Source organism: Lagopus leucura, unplaced genomic scaffold (assembly GCF_019238085.1).
Source record: "Lagopus leucura isolate 7727_CA_CO unplaced genomic scaffold, USGS_WTPT01 Super-Scaffold_100009, whole genome shotgun sequence".
In the NCBI taxonomy this organism is placed as follows: Eukaryota; Metazoa; Chordata; class Aves; order Galliformes; family Phasianidae; genus Lagopus; species Lagopus leucura.
In genome coordinates this window covers 23,844,022-23,856,134 of record NW_024962266.1, presented here as the reverse complement: position 1 = coordinate 23,856,134, position 12,113 = coordinate 23,844,022, and the positions used below count along the sequence as shown (strand labels likewise).

The window sequence follows — 12,113 nt, the reverse complement described above, 5'->3', positions numbered from 1 at the left end:
AAAGAAGCAATTTTCATCTTCTCTGAAGACAAGCAATAAAACATGCCTCGTTCAAGGGTTTTGCTGCTTATGAAACACTCAGATCTTGGCTATTGCACAGTGTAAATTAAAGGCAGATTTAGCAAAAGGGGGAGATGAGATCAGTTTGTTGATTTTTTGGAGCAAATATCAAAATGCATTTGAATGATAAGATAAACAGAGCAGGCTGAACAGCTGTTCTTGCACAGTGACTAGCTGTCTTTGTGCCTCACACCACTAAGAGCTCGGCCTGATCCAGCATTAGCTTATGTTCAGTCCCTGCAGCTGCAGCATTTTATCCAAAACAAAATTGAGATAAGACTCTAAAAATGTATTTTTAATTGTTAGAGTTAACATGGGGAGAAGATAGCTCTCTGAGCTGAAAGCTTTAGGAAAGTTTCAAAAGACTTAGCAGGTTAAGATCAGTGCTTTAGAGTATTTTTTCCTCCAAATAAATGTTACATGTCAGGCCTTCATAGCTCTGCCCTCTGTTTACTACTGGATAAATTGCTTTCAAGAACACAAACTTCACTTCACTTAACTGGATAGACAAATTAATATATATCTATTAAATGTTTTTATTCTTACTTCAGCCATTGAAATCATGTATGACTGTAACTCAAAAATGACAGTAGAAAGCTTTTTGTTTTTTCTTTGCTACTACTTATGATTAACCAGAGCCAAACCCTTAAATGTGGGAATTCTTTCAGTAGCAACAGTTAGGACAGACACTGCTACCTCTGAGATCTGAATTTGGGTGAGACTGTATGGAATAGCTGTCTGTGCTAGGACACCAGGATTTTCTGTTCTGCATTACTGCTTATTTTATAAATAGTTTATGATAAACTACACATAGAGAAATTCAGCCACTCACAAATGAATGTGTAAAAAAAAAAAAGCAGATGCATGCCCAAGAGAGAAATGACATCTAGTGCGTAGTTTGAGGTGTTATGCTTTGCTCTGTTTGATTTTCAAAGTAAATATTGATTAAGTATTGGGGCTGCCAGTATGAAAAAGTTGAACATAACCCTGTTCCCTGGGGTAAACAGATTTTTTCAATTCCTTGTCCTTTCTGTTTACTTACACATCTAATGAATTTCTTTTGCCTAGATATTCATGGCAGTGACGGCAGCAAATCGTAGAATCACAGAATAGCCTGGGTTGAAAAGGACCACAATGATTAAATCATTCAGCAGTCAGGCATGATAAGGCTAGGGAAAACAGAAAGATTGTATTGAAAGCATCCTGTCATAGACCTTTCTTGGTCCTTCTACATTTCTCTATTGCAGGAAGCTACTTTTCCTTTCCAAACACTAACTGTGCTTTTCCTCAAACAACAGCTTGCACAAATACAAAATGACAACTCCTACTCATGGAAACATTTTGCTAATGCATTCCTGAAACTCTGGAGTTACGATACTAAGGCTTTCAGAACCTCTCGTGACTTCGTATGTCAAATGTAATGACTGAGAAAAAATTTGTCCATCAAATGTGTGTTGTTATTTTTTCCATGAAGAACAGATAATGGCCACTGTAAGACAGCAGAGGTAAATTGCTGATGTGAGGCTCTTAACACAGTGACTTAGCAACTCAGACTGGGCATATTAGTGGGAAGACACCGTTGTTTCACTGCCAAGGGCAAGTAGGTCACAAGAGGGCAGAAAATTTGCCCCCAGATTATTTTTCTCTTTTAAGAAGTAACTTTAAAGTATTTACGTAGCATTTCCTTGCCATGAGATAAGAGCCTTTCTTAGTGTGTACTTTCCTTAGCTTATGGCTACTCTTGCTGCTCAAAATTGGCTTTCTATTTCAGAAGGCCTAGAAGGAAACTTCTTTAAAAAACAATGCACATTAGTTTCCAAAGATTTCAATACTAAGCTGTGGGGGTGTTTCCTCTATCTTGCATTTGAGTGTACAACGCTACTTCTGCAGGATTTCTGTCCCTTTTCTTCTGAAAGAGGGAAAAAGAGAATTACATTTTAATTTTTTGAAGAATTAGCAGATAACTAGCATGTGTATGTGCAACTGCATTCACCCCCCAGTACTCAAGCAAATGAGTTACAGGGCAAGTGAGTCACATGTGCAGACCAAGGAATACAAAGCAGTACTCAGTGCAGAATTTACCCTTTCTGGAGAAGGTTTTCTGCAATTCATTCTGTTCCTCAGAAAGAATAATAATTTTAGTGTATTTCTGTCACTGTGTTGCAGTTCAGCCACGCTGCCTATCACATTCAAGTGCTTGCTGGAGAACAACCACGTAGACAGGAGGATTGCAAGGTTCGTGCTGCCTGTGGGAGCCACCATCAACATGGATGGGACTGCACTCTACGAAGCAGTGGCTGCCATCTTCATTGCACAAGTAAACAACTATGAGCTGGATTTTGGGCAAATTATTACTATAAGGTATAAACCTCAAATTCCACACACCCAGATTTGCTTGTCTAGTTGAGTGTGATGTTCCTATGATTTTTGTGTCTAGAAATGTTCAGGATAAAACTCATGTTCGCAATTTTTCAAGCACTTATTTCTCATAGGACAGTTATTTTTAAGTAACATGGAGATCAGGAGTGTAGACAGGGAAATTGTACTGGTACCATTTAAAAGAAGCACACTGACATCAGCAAATAGCAGGTTTGAGAATATTTATCTAGTTTTTACCTTTAGGCACACCCATCATTTACTGAAATTGGCACATTTTATTATTATTATTGGTGTTGAAAATATTATTTTAAACTTCAGAATAGTTTTCACTTTAGTTGGTATCTTTGCAGAAGAAGAAGGTGTTAAAAAAAAGAAGCTAAAAGCCCTGTATCAGATACAGGGAATAATGGGTGTTAGGAAACTCTGTCAAGACTTGGGAGAGAGGCCAGGGAAGGAAGAAGGATGCTGCTATCAGGGCAGGTTTTCATCAAAACATCACAGCACTCAGATATTTTTTAGATGTCTTCTCTGCTGCTTGTCAGAGCAGAAGCCTTCATGAACAACCATGCGGTCAGTGGTGGAGTGTGCTATAGCTGCATACTGCTGTCCTTGAAAGGTCAGTAATGGATCCAAAAGAAGAGATCCAGCTGAACAATTATTGCCATAATAACTCCAGTGACTTCCAAAGAATGCCTCAGGGACTGAAACCTGTAGGTTTCCAGCAGGGAACAGATGATTAGAAAAACACTCTTCATAGTCAGAGCCTTGTGCAACACGTTTGAGATCGGCTTACTTACCCACCCAGTGACCTCATCACTGCCTTATTTTCTCTGCTGGGCCTTGTCCATCCTCTGCTGGACTTGAAAAGCTTCATGACAAAAAGGAAGAAGTCCTGAAACTAGCCCCAGATGACAGCTGGAGCTTGCTGATGGACTTCTGGCAAGATCTGCTTACAGTTAGCAGAAGAAATACATTGTGCCCATGTGAGCTCTTGCTTTGTGCTTTCTCTCCCCCTCACTAAAAATTATTGAAATGCTCCTGTACTAACAATTAGTCTTTTGTGATTTTGAATTTGGGGATGTTTTTAGAATGTGGTCCCAAAATATGGCTCAGACTATGGGCAGACATTACCTGAACCTTGAAGCAGAGAATGGTGATTTTAAAAATTAGGAAGGAGGAAGGAGGGTGATGGTAAATGGCAAGAAGGTAAGTTCTAACTCTTGCTTAGCAGAACCCTCTTTTATCTTTTTATTTTCACTGCCTAAATTAAGTGCTAGTGTGTAACAACCAAAAAAATGTGGAGATAGTAAAAGGAAAATGCAACTTAAGATTAGAAAAATCCCCCCCAAAAAGGAAAAGAAAAAAAAAAAAAGCTGGATTACAAAAGAAGGGAAAATAGGAATTGACAGTGGATTCAGTACCTAAAGAATATCCGAAGCCCAGTTTTAACTATGGGCAAAACTTTCCCTAAATCCAGATATTCTAGGAGGTGGAGAGTTGAAATTCAAATACTGGATGCCAGGATAATTTTTTTAAAAGTTAGAAAAATAATCAGCCTATTCTGCTCACAGTTTATAAAATCCAGGTTGGCAGTTTATGTCAGTGTGGTTATACAAACCTGGCAGAAAAAGAGAATAAAGATCATATTCCTGTCTGCTGAGCCAATTAGTGGAAGAAACATCTACATTAAGGTCAAAATATAGTGGAGAAGCAGATGAGCTTGCCTGTACAGTGTTGCATAAACATTCTTATTTTTGCTCCCTAGCACAAGACATTATTTCCTGAACTAACCTGGGGGGCAGAAGCAGTTCTAAAGCAGTTCTAAAACAGCAAGCAAGTTTAGAGCACTTTACATTATTCATATTCATTATACTTATCTCTTATACAGCTACTGAGCTTCAGTACCTTCCTTCCTATCTATACTATGCCTATTAAAATGCTGTTAAGATGCTAACTTTTTTAAATTCAGTTTTAAATCTTTCTCTTCCCCCATCACACCCACACACATGTATTTATTTCAGGGAAGGGCTCTAGTTACAAATACCTATGGTACACTGGTACACTGTATGGCTGTGAGCAAGATACTGGATATCTCTCTGTCTCAGTTTCCATACGTGTGAATACTGCTATGCTCATTTTCCAAGAAAGAAGGCTGACAAGACTTAGGTGCTTGCCAAAAGTTCTGAAATTCTGGATCAATGAATGCAGTGCGTTATCACCATATATACTTTATGTCATCCATTTACAATAGTCAAAATTCATTTTTTGTCTCTCTGCTGGATGGCCTGGTTCTTGGAAGTGCCATATAGGAGGGAATGAATATATATACAGTCACTTTTGTTCCTGGAAAAAGGAATGAAATCTACCCCCTAAAGATAGCGTTATGAAGAAAACGTTAGAACCGCCAGGTCCACTCTTGCTCTGGTCTCCCATTCATTTCTGCTTGGCTGGATGAGAAAATGGTGTGAAGGTCAAGTAAAAATACTTTCCTGAAACTGAAGAGGTACAGTCACATTTGTGCTTGTTTCACATTTAGATCCAAGTACACAAAGCCACGTGCTATGCAAGCTTCACCCTTGGCCCAGACTCTTTACCCTTGGCCTTGCTTCTGTGTGATGGACTGACGTAAAAGGCCTTCACTGCTGCCAGCACAGGATTTGCCTGGCACGGGAGCCATGAGTGATGACTCAGAGAAGTCTGCAGAGAGCTCTGCTGCTGAGGCTGAAACCATGGGGAGCAGCACTGTCAGGCTCGTGGTGACATGACCCACCAGAGCTGACATCACTCAGAGGCCACAGCCCGGCAGCCTCTTTTCTCCTCACTTGTGAGGCTAAGGGAGAACACAGAACTTCCTTACCAAAGGAAGGGCTGCAAAGCTAAAGGGGGAGAATTTAGCACTGGGCAGTGCTAAATAGGTTTGTCTTGTCCTTGCTCTTTGAGCTGGCTTCTGTACACCAAACACCAGCATGTGACTTGCATAATAATGACTGGATTATGAAAGCTCCTGTAGAAACATGGTTTTGCTTCTTGCAGAGCAATCCATCGCTGGTAAAGCTTACTCCTTTTTCTCTTTGTTAAAGCATCACAGCGACAGCTGCCAGCATAGGAGCTGCTGGTATCCCCCAGGCTGGCCTGGTGACAATGGTCATTGTCCTGACCTCGGTCGGACTCCCAACGGATGACATCACACTGATCATTGCTGTTGACTGGGCGCTGTAAGTAACATTAAGCATCTGAGGCTTCCTGTGTGGCAACACTGCTAAAAAGCCAAATGTTCTCCAAAGGTATTAATATGAGTATACCTAAAAGGCATGGGAAGTACATATTTTGGACAAGGATGAGGAGCCAACACTCCTAGGAAGTGTGTTTTGGCAGGGCTGGTTTCAGTGCAGAAGTTACTTTGCTGGATCCCTAATCACTGGGGATTTTGCAGCAGAAACGGAAGCTGAAACTTGATGTATTCAGACTAGAAGGGATTCCTGTTACCCATGAGAAGAAGCAACTTAAAAATTCATAATAGATGATTTATTTGGACTCTCACCTTGTTATGTCAATGTCCATAAACAAAAAAACATATTTTGAATAGTCTAGGAAGATGATTGATTGGCAAAATACTGGTCCCTAGCTAGTTGGCATTTCAAATAATTACATCACTAGCAAATGTATTTACAAAGAAACAATCCTTTTCTAAAAAAAATTCATTTGTGTGAAATATATCTCCATTACCAATCTTAATGCAGTGAAGTTGAAGTATGTCAGAGTTCTGTGTAAAAATGTATCTCAAGTCCATTCTGCTATGGTGCCCATTTTGTTCAACTTCAAGTCACTGAATTCTTCTACAAAGAACTGTGAGAAGGAATTGCTTACTTTCCTGTCCATCATAATTGAATACTACTATTGCTAATAGGAATCATGAGAATTGTGTTGTTTGCATATTCTATGACAGGCTTTATTTTACAAATATCAGGAATATTCTCATGTGAAGGAAAAACAGCATCTGCTGGGAGCACCTAAATGTGGGAATGGCTGTTCAGGTGTTATAAAGCAGCCTTTCTACCACTAGTCATTGAAGCTCCATAGTTTAGAAGCAGACAACAGAACTCACAAAGTATTTTAAGCTGTATCACAAAACCCTTTTCCCTTTATATTGCTTAGTTTTTCACCCAGCTTTTGCAACATCAGCACTTCATTGTTTTTCCTGTAAGTCTTCCAGTGTATATAGGAATTCTGCTTTTTGTTTTACAAAGCATCTCAAAACAACAAAAAACTCACTCAGGCTACAGTTCCAGAGGCTATTAAAAAGTGAACAAGGAACAGACTCAATTTTCTGTCTTTTGTGGATGAACTTTCATATGCAAAGTATATTTCAGTATTTCAGCACTTGGTTTCAAGAGTCTGCAGGTGCAAAATGTCAACAGGGTTGACGCGATGAATATTGTCAGTATTAGCTTTGGAAGCACTAGAGTATGAAGAATGCTTGAAGAAGGCTGATTAGGTGATCTCACAAGACTGAAATACCCATCACAGTGCATTGAAGGTATTACAATTCATTTAGGTAGATATAACATGTGTGTGAACTACATACCTTTTGCTGGTGCCTGGAGACAAAGTAAGAAAATTAAAATGTTTCTCAGCTTATTTATTGAATGCAAGATGAAAGTTCTGCATCTTTAATTATAATATCCTCTAAAGCTCAGATATCACTGCAACACTTGTTGCAAGTCTTTGCACTGAAAGAAATGCTGTGAGCAGCAGGTTGGCCTCTTAGCAGAGAAATTTCAGTGGTGTGTGATGCGATTTTACTTACGTGTGGTGCAGACATCTGTGTGCAGACAGGAACATGGAGCAGGATTGGTCCAACAATGTGCCAGGCAATCAATTTTCTTAAGAGTTTCAGTATGGTGCTCTGTTTCCTCAAAAAAATTCTGTCTTCACAGCAGATCCTAATCAGAGACCAGTAGAGAGTATAAAATTTGGAGCTCTGCTCATACAACTTCTTCTCCATCACAGCTCTTTGCACAGTGCAAAATTAACATTTCAGAACAGCCTTCCACGAATCCAAATCTGATGGTCAACCAAGAGGAAGCCTACATGTAACAGGAACATCTCCCACTTCGTGCTGTAACAGTTTTCCCTGCTTAACTAAACATGGCTGTGGGAACTTTCCTCAAGGCAAAACCCAAACTCAGAACAACAGGTAGCAGAAAAATGGAGTCAGCAAACAACTTCAGCACTGGATCCTAAATTCAACAAACACATCTAGGTGTAGGTGCTGAAATCTGATGAAATTACCTGCAATTGCATGTATGATTTGGATAACAGCACAGGCAAATAACATTTCATGCAAGAACTCTTTCTTCTAGTTAGGCAAGCAACTGCACAAACATTTGCATGCATAGATTACATGCCTAAAATATATGGAGAAAAAAACATCAGCACACAGTTTCCATTTTTTTGTATATTAAGTTACAGGATCAGAAATCTGGGCATTGTTGATGTTGGACTGTCACTACCTTTAATAAGCCAAACATCTGGAGATTTCTGAGCCTCCATTTTATAACCCACGTTTATAAATTAAGTTACCAATTTGACACAGCTTTCAGATGTGAATGTTTTTCTTGGAAAACTGTGATATATTTCAGCCTTAAAAACTATATCATCTATTTGAAATCTCACCAGTTTTAACTAATAGATTCCAAGCAGTTTCAAACGAAGCACTTGTCTATGGCAACCATTTACTCTTGTGTATTTACAGTCAATATTTTTGAGATGTTGGTGGGTGAAAGATGTAAAACAGGGAAGAACTGATTCCATAAACAAATGGAAAACAGTGAAACTGTATGTATACACAATACTGTCAAACATAAAAAATGGAAAATTGAAATTGGAAAAAAAGGTAACTGAAAATGAAGAATCCTTAGGAGCCAGAGGTGCCATGGCAACTGTGGCTTTTTTTCAGAAATGAACAGGATTTAAGTTAGTAAGTGGTCACTCCCTGCATAGATTGTGCGTTTAGTTATTTAGCAATCTTCTGAGTAGCTTTTAATTGTGTTCTGTAATTCCTATTTATACAATTATCTTCTTGCTGAGAAGATTGCTTAAGAATGCAGGACTGGGATCTTGATACCTAGTACAAGGTACTGTTTGGACTGGCTGCCCTTTACTTGTACTGAATGAAGACATTTGCATCAGCAGCCTCCAAATGAGGCCATATCACTGGAGCTCAACATAAAAAAGCAGAAGTCTTGATCTGCTGTGCTAAGACTTTCCAGTGCTGAATCAGTTGCATGCAAAGGGAAGCAATAGCACATAGGTGTCCAACCTTTTGGCTTGCCTGGGCAGCACTGACTGAAGAGGAGTTGCCTTTGGCAGCATATATGTGGGTTCTCCCAAAAGTAATGCCTGCTATTGATTTCCATGAAAACTATGACAGATACAAAGAGTATAATAACACTACTTGATAGAGTAAATTCTCAGCTACAAAACACTACTTTTCAACATAGTCATTACCATTAGCTTTACATTTTCACCACCGATGAACATGAGGCTGCATGCTGTGCCTGTAAAAATCCGCACCAGTAAATGTGACCCATTGTCACCACTGCTGAACCACACCACTCACTGCCTCACCGTGCTCACAGCCACGGTTTGGTCTCCATCAACACTGAGCAATTGTCAGTGAATGTCAGTGAGTGCCATATTTTCCCCATGGAGGAATTCAGTTCCACCCTTAGCTTCATACACGCTCCCATGTCAGATGCTATTTTGTCAGACTGCCCTTCTGCTGCCATCTCTTTTTTTTTATAACACAAAAAAAGAGAGCAACACAACCATAAAACTAGTGGGATATGTGACCTTGTTTTTGTGGAACCGCTGCATCAGACTGTGGCTGCAGTTCTCAGTGAGTTCTCAAGGTGCTGGTCAGAGAGCATGTGGAGGCATAGTGCACAAAGCTCAGAAAAGATTGGAAAACCCAATGGAGCAGCTAAATAGCTTAGCTTCTGAACTTGCTGTCTTGTAAAAACAGCCAAACTGACTTTTGGCTATAAATACTGCAGTGATGAAGGCATGGGCATGTGCCCAAAGAGCCAACGACTTACCCTAACTTTGTCATTTACCAGAGACCGGTTTAGAACAATGATCAACGTCCTGGGAGATGCCCTGGCTGCAGGGATTATGGCCCACATCTGCCGGAAGGAGTTCATCAAGGACGGTGATGAGGTAAGAGCCAGGGTGTGACAGTGTGTGCTGGGCTGCGTGCGGCAAAGAGCCTGCCAGCTCTCAGCTTCCCACATTTGTTTGCAAACAAAATGCAAAGGTGTTTCAGACAGAGGGCAGAATTGGGCAATAGGCTGCTTAGACAGATAGAGTGGAGGAGTTTTTCTTCATGGGTTCATGCAAAAAGCCACTCAAGTTCAACTCTTGGCAGGCTGTATCTGGAGCACTGGGGCTCAGAGCAGGAAGGAGCAGCTGTGCTGTCCTGCACACACATGCGATGCTGGAGCTGAGCTCTGTGCTCAGTATCTCAAGCCCTGACAGGGTGTGCTGCTTCTGAAGGTGGGACCAGCAACAGAAAGGGGTGACAAACCCTTGGGTATGTGCATAGGGCTATATATGCACAAACATTAAGCTCACAACAAAAGCAGCCACCACATCTACCTTCCTGAGCCTGTCCACCACATCTGTCCCTGCCTCCCTCCACTCCCATGCTTTTTTTCCCTTCTTTCTTGGCACGCATCACTCAGTCTTTTCTTATGCCTGGAATGCCTTCTCATAATCTTCCTTGCAGTTCTCAGCAAAGGAGATTTCTAAATCCCTGAGCCCACCGTGCTGGGAGGTGCCAATCCCCAACCATTCCAGCTCATGGCAGACCTTTGCAAGCTTTCTTTTGCAGGGCCAGGACAGGTTATATAGGAAAGGTTCTTTGCAGTGACTGCTATTCACAAGGCATGTTTCACCTGTGTGTGTCATCTGGGGTATTCTACTCACCTACAGAACTTAAAAACGGCAGTACTAATAGCAAAGTTTTATTGACAGCATTATTTCTGCTATTGTCCAGACAGTCTTTCTGATAAATCCCACTCTCAGGCCTTCCTGGAACATGCGTTTAAAATTCCAGCTCTTTCAAGTTTTGTAAAGGTCTTGTCCTCAGAGGTGCTTAGCACCTGCAGTAATTGCTGATGACAGGATTAGGCCTGAATACTTGGGCTACACGTGCAGCTCATTACAAAAAAGTGAACACACAACAACTTAATGGTAAGGTGTGTCATGAGGCACAGAGCCAGGAGTGCATAATGCAGGCCTGACATTTCACTGCTGTATTTAGAACTCTGTTGGAACTCAAGAAGAGATGTTTCAAGAATATAAAATCCCTCCTAGGGGATTATTTAGTCATCTGTGATGAGATTTTTCTTTGCATCTCACTCCGTAATTGTATTAAAATATACTGTTAGTCTGCCATAAGTTTTGGCAGAGTAATTTGTGGACTTAGTAAAGTATACCCAAAGGCCAAATTTTGTCAGCTGCAAGCCCACGTCTTTTCCAGTATTTATGTCTTGTTTTCCCCATCAGAACTTCTGGTTTGATTTAAAGGACTCTTAAATATTTAACATCTGAATCACTCAATGCAATTCTCGTGATGTTTTTTGAAATAGGACAAACTGAAACGACAGGTATTGGTGCACTGGGTCAGAAGAAAGGCAGAAAGCCACGTCAAATGATTTCCTGTTTTCTATAATTGCACTCATGAGCAACCACTGCTCAAAGCTCAGCTTACTGAGCCCATATCTCTCAAACCTGAAATTTTAGTCTTCATTTACACTATTTATATTGCTCATCGATGCAAAAAGGTGTTACTGTGGGTATAAGCTAAATTAGGGCTGTAGTAGAATTTGTATTTTTCCATACTTAGAGACTCCTTAACTTTATCCAGATGGTGGAAAGACACTTTAGTGTATATAGGAAACAGGTCCTGAAAGTCTGGAGGCCCCAGGTAATGCTGGTGAATGCAAAACAGACTAGAAGCTTCCAAAGTAAAAATTCCCTTCCTTTTGCATACAGCAAAGAGTGGCTGTATTCCAAATCTTACTGCTTTTCACATAGGTGCCATTGATCTGTGAGACTAAACCTCTTAACATCCACCCGATTGTGGCTTACCAGAGAAACGGCTGTGTGAAGACCATGAATGAACCTCGTGGACCAGAAACAGTGAAAGAGTTGGAGCAGCACATACCTGTACAAGTGGAGCAAGAAGAAAGCCCAGTGGAGAACCACACTAAGAAATCCAACAGTAAAGACCACTGCACTATTGAAATAAATGAACTAGAAACAAATGTGTAACTGCTACACACAGTGGTATCTCATACCCCAGTGACCTGATACCCAATCTCTACCTCACAGCTGGGAGAGGGACTCTGCCTTGAACAGAAAAATGTGGAATTCTCGCCACTCTGCTTGTACTGGAGCGAGGGGACCAGCTGTGAACGTCAGGAAAGGCACACAGCTTGCAAGAGACATGGGCTTCCTTAGGTGGAAGATTTCAATACTGAAAAACTAACCAACGGATGGCTGCTGTTTTATTCTGCACTCATTTGACTCCAATATAGTATTTGACACTCCTTTGGCTTCGGTTTTTTTATTTTTTTTTTATTTGTCCCTTTCTGGTTTTCTAACCA

At 40.5% G+C, this 12,113-nt stretch overlaps 1 protein-coding gene across 1 annotated transcript in view; it reads left to right on the top strand.

Annotated features, from left to right (window-relative positions):
* Nucleotides 1-11,778, top strand: part of SLC1A7 (solute carrier family 1 member 7) — a 43,893-nt gene extending 32,115 nt beyond the window's left edge. The window contains exons 8-11 of the mRNA XM_042873824.1: nt 2,227-2,421; nt 5,520-5,654; nt 9,561-9,660; nt 11,542-11,778. Coding sequence (XP_042729758.1) covers nt 2,227-2,421; nt 5,520-5,654; nt 9,561-9,660; nt 11,542-11,778 — 667 coding nt within the window. The remainder of the gene's footprint in view (nt 1-2,226; nt 2,422-5,519; nt 5,655-9,560; nt 9,661-11,541) is intronic.
* Nucleotides 11,779-12,113: the final 335 nt, after the last annotated feature.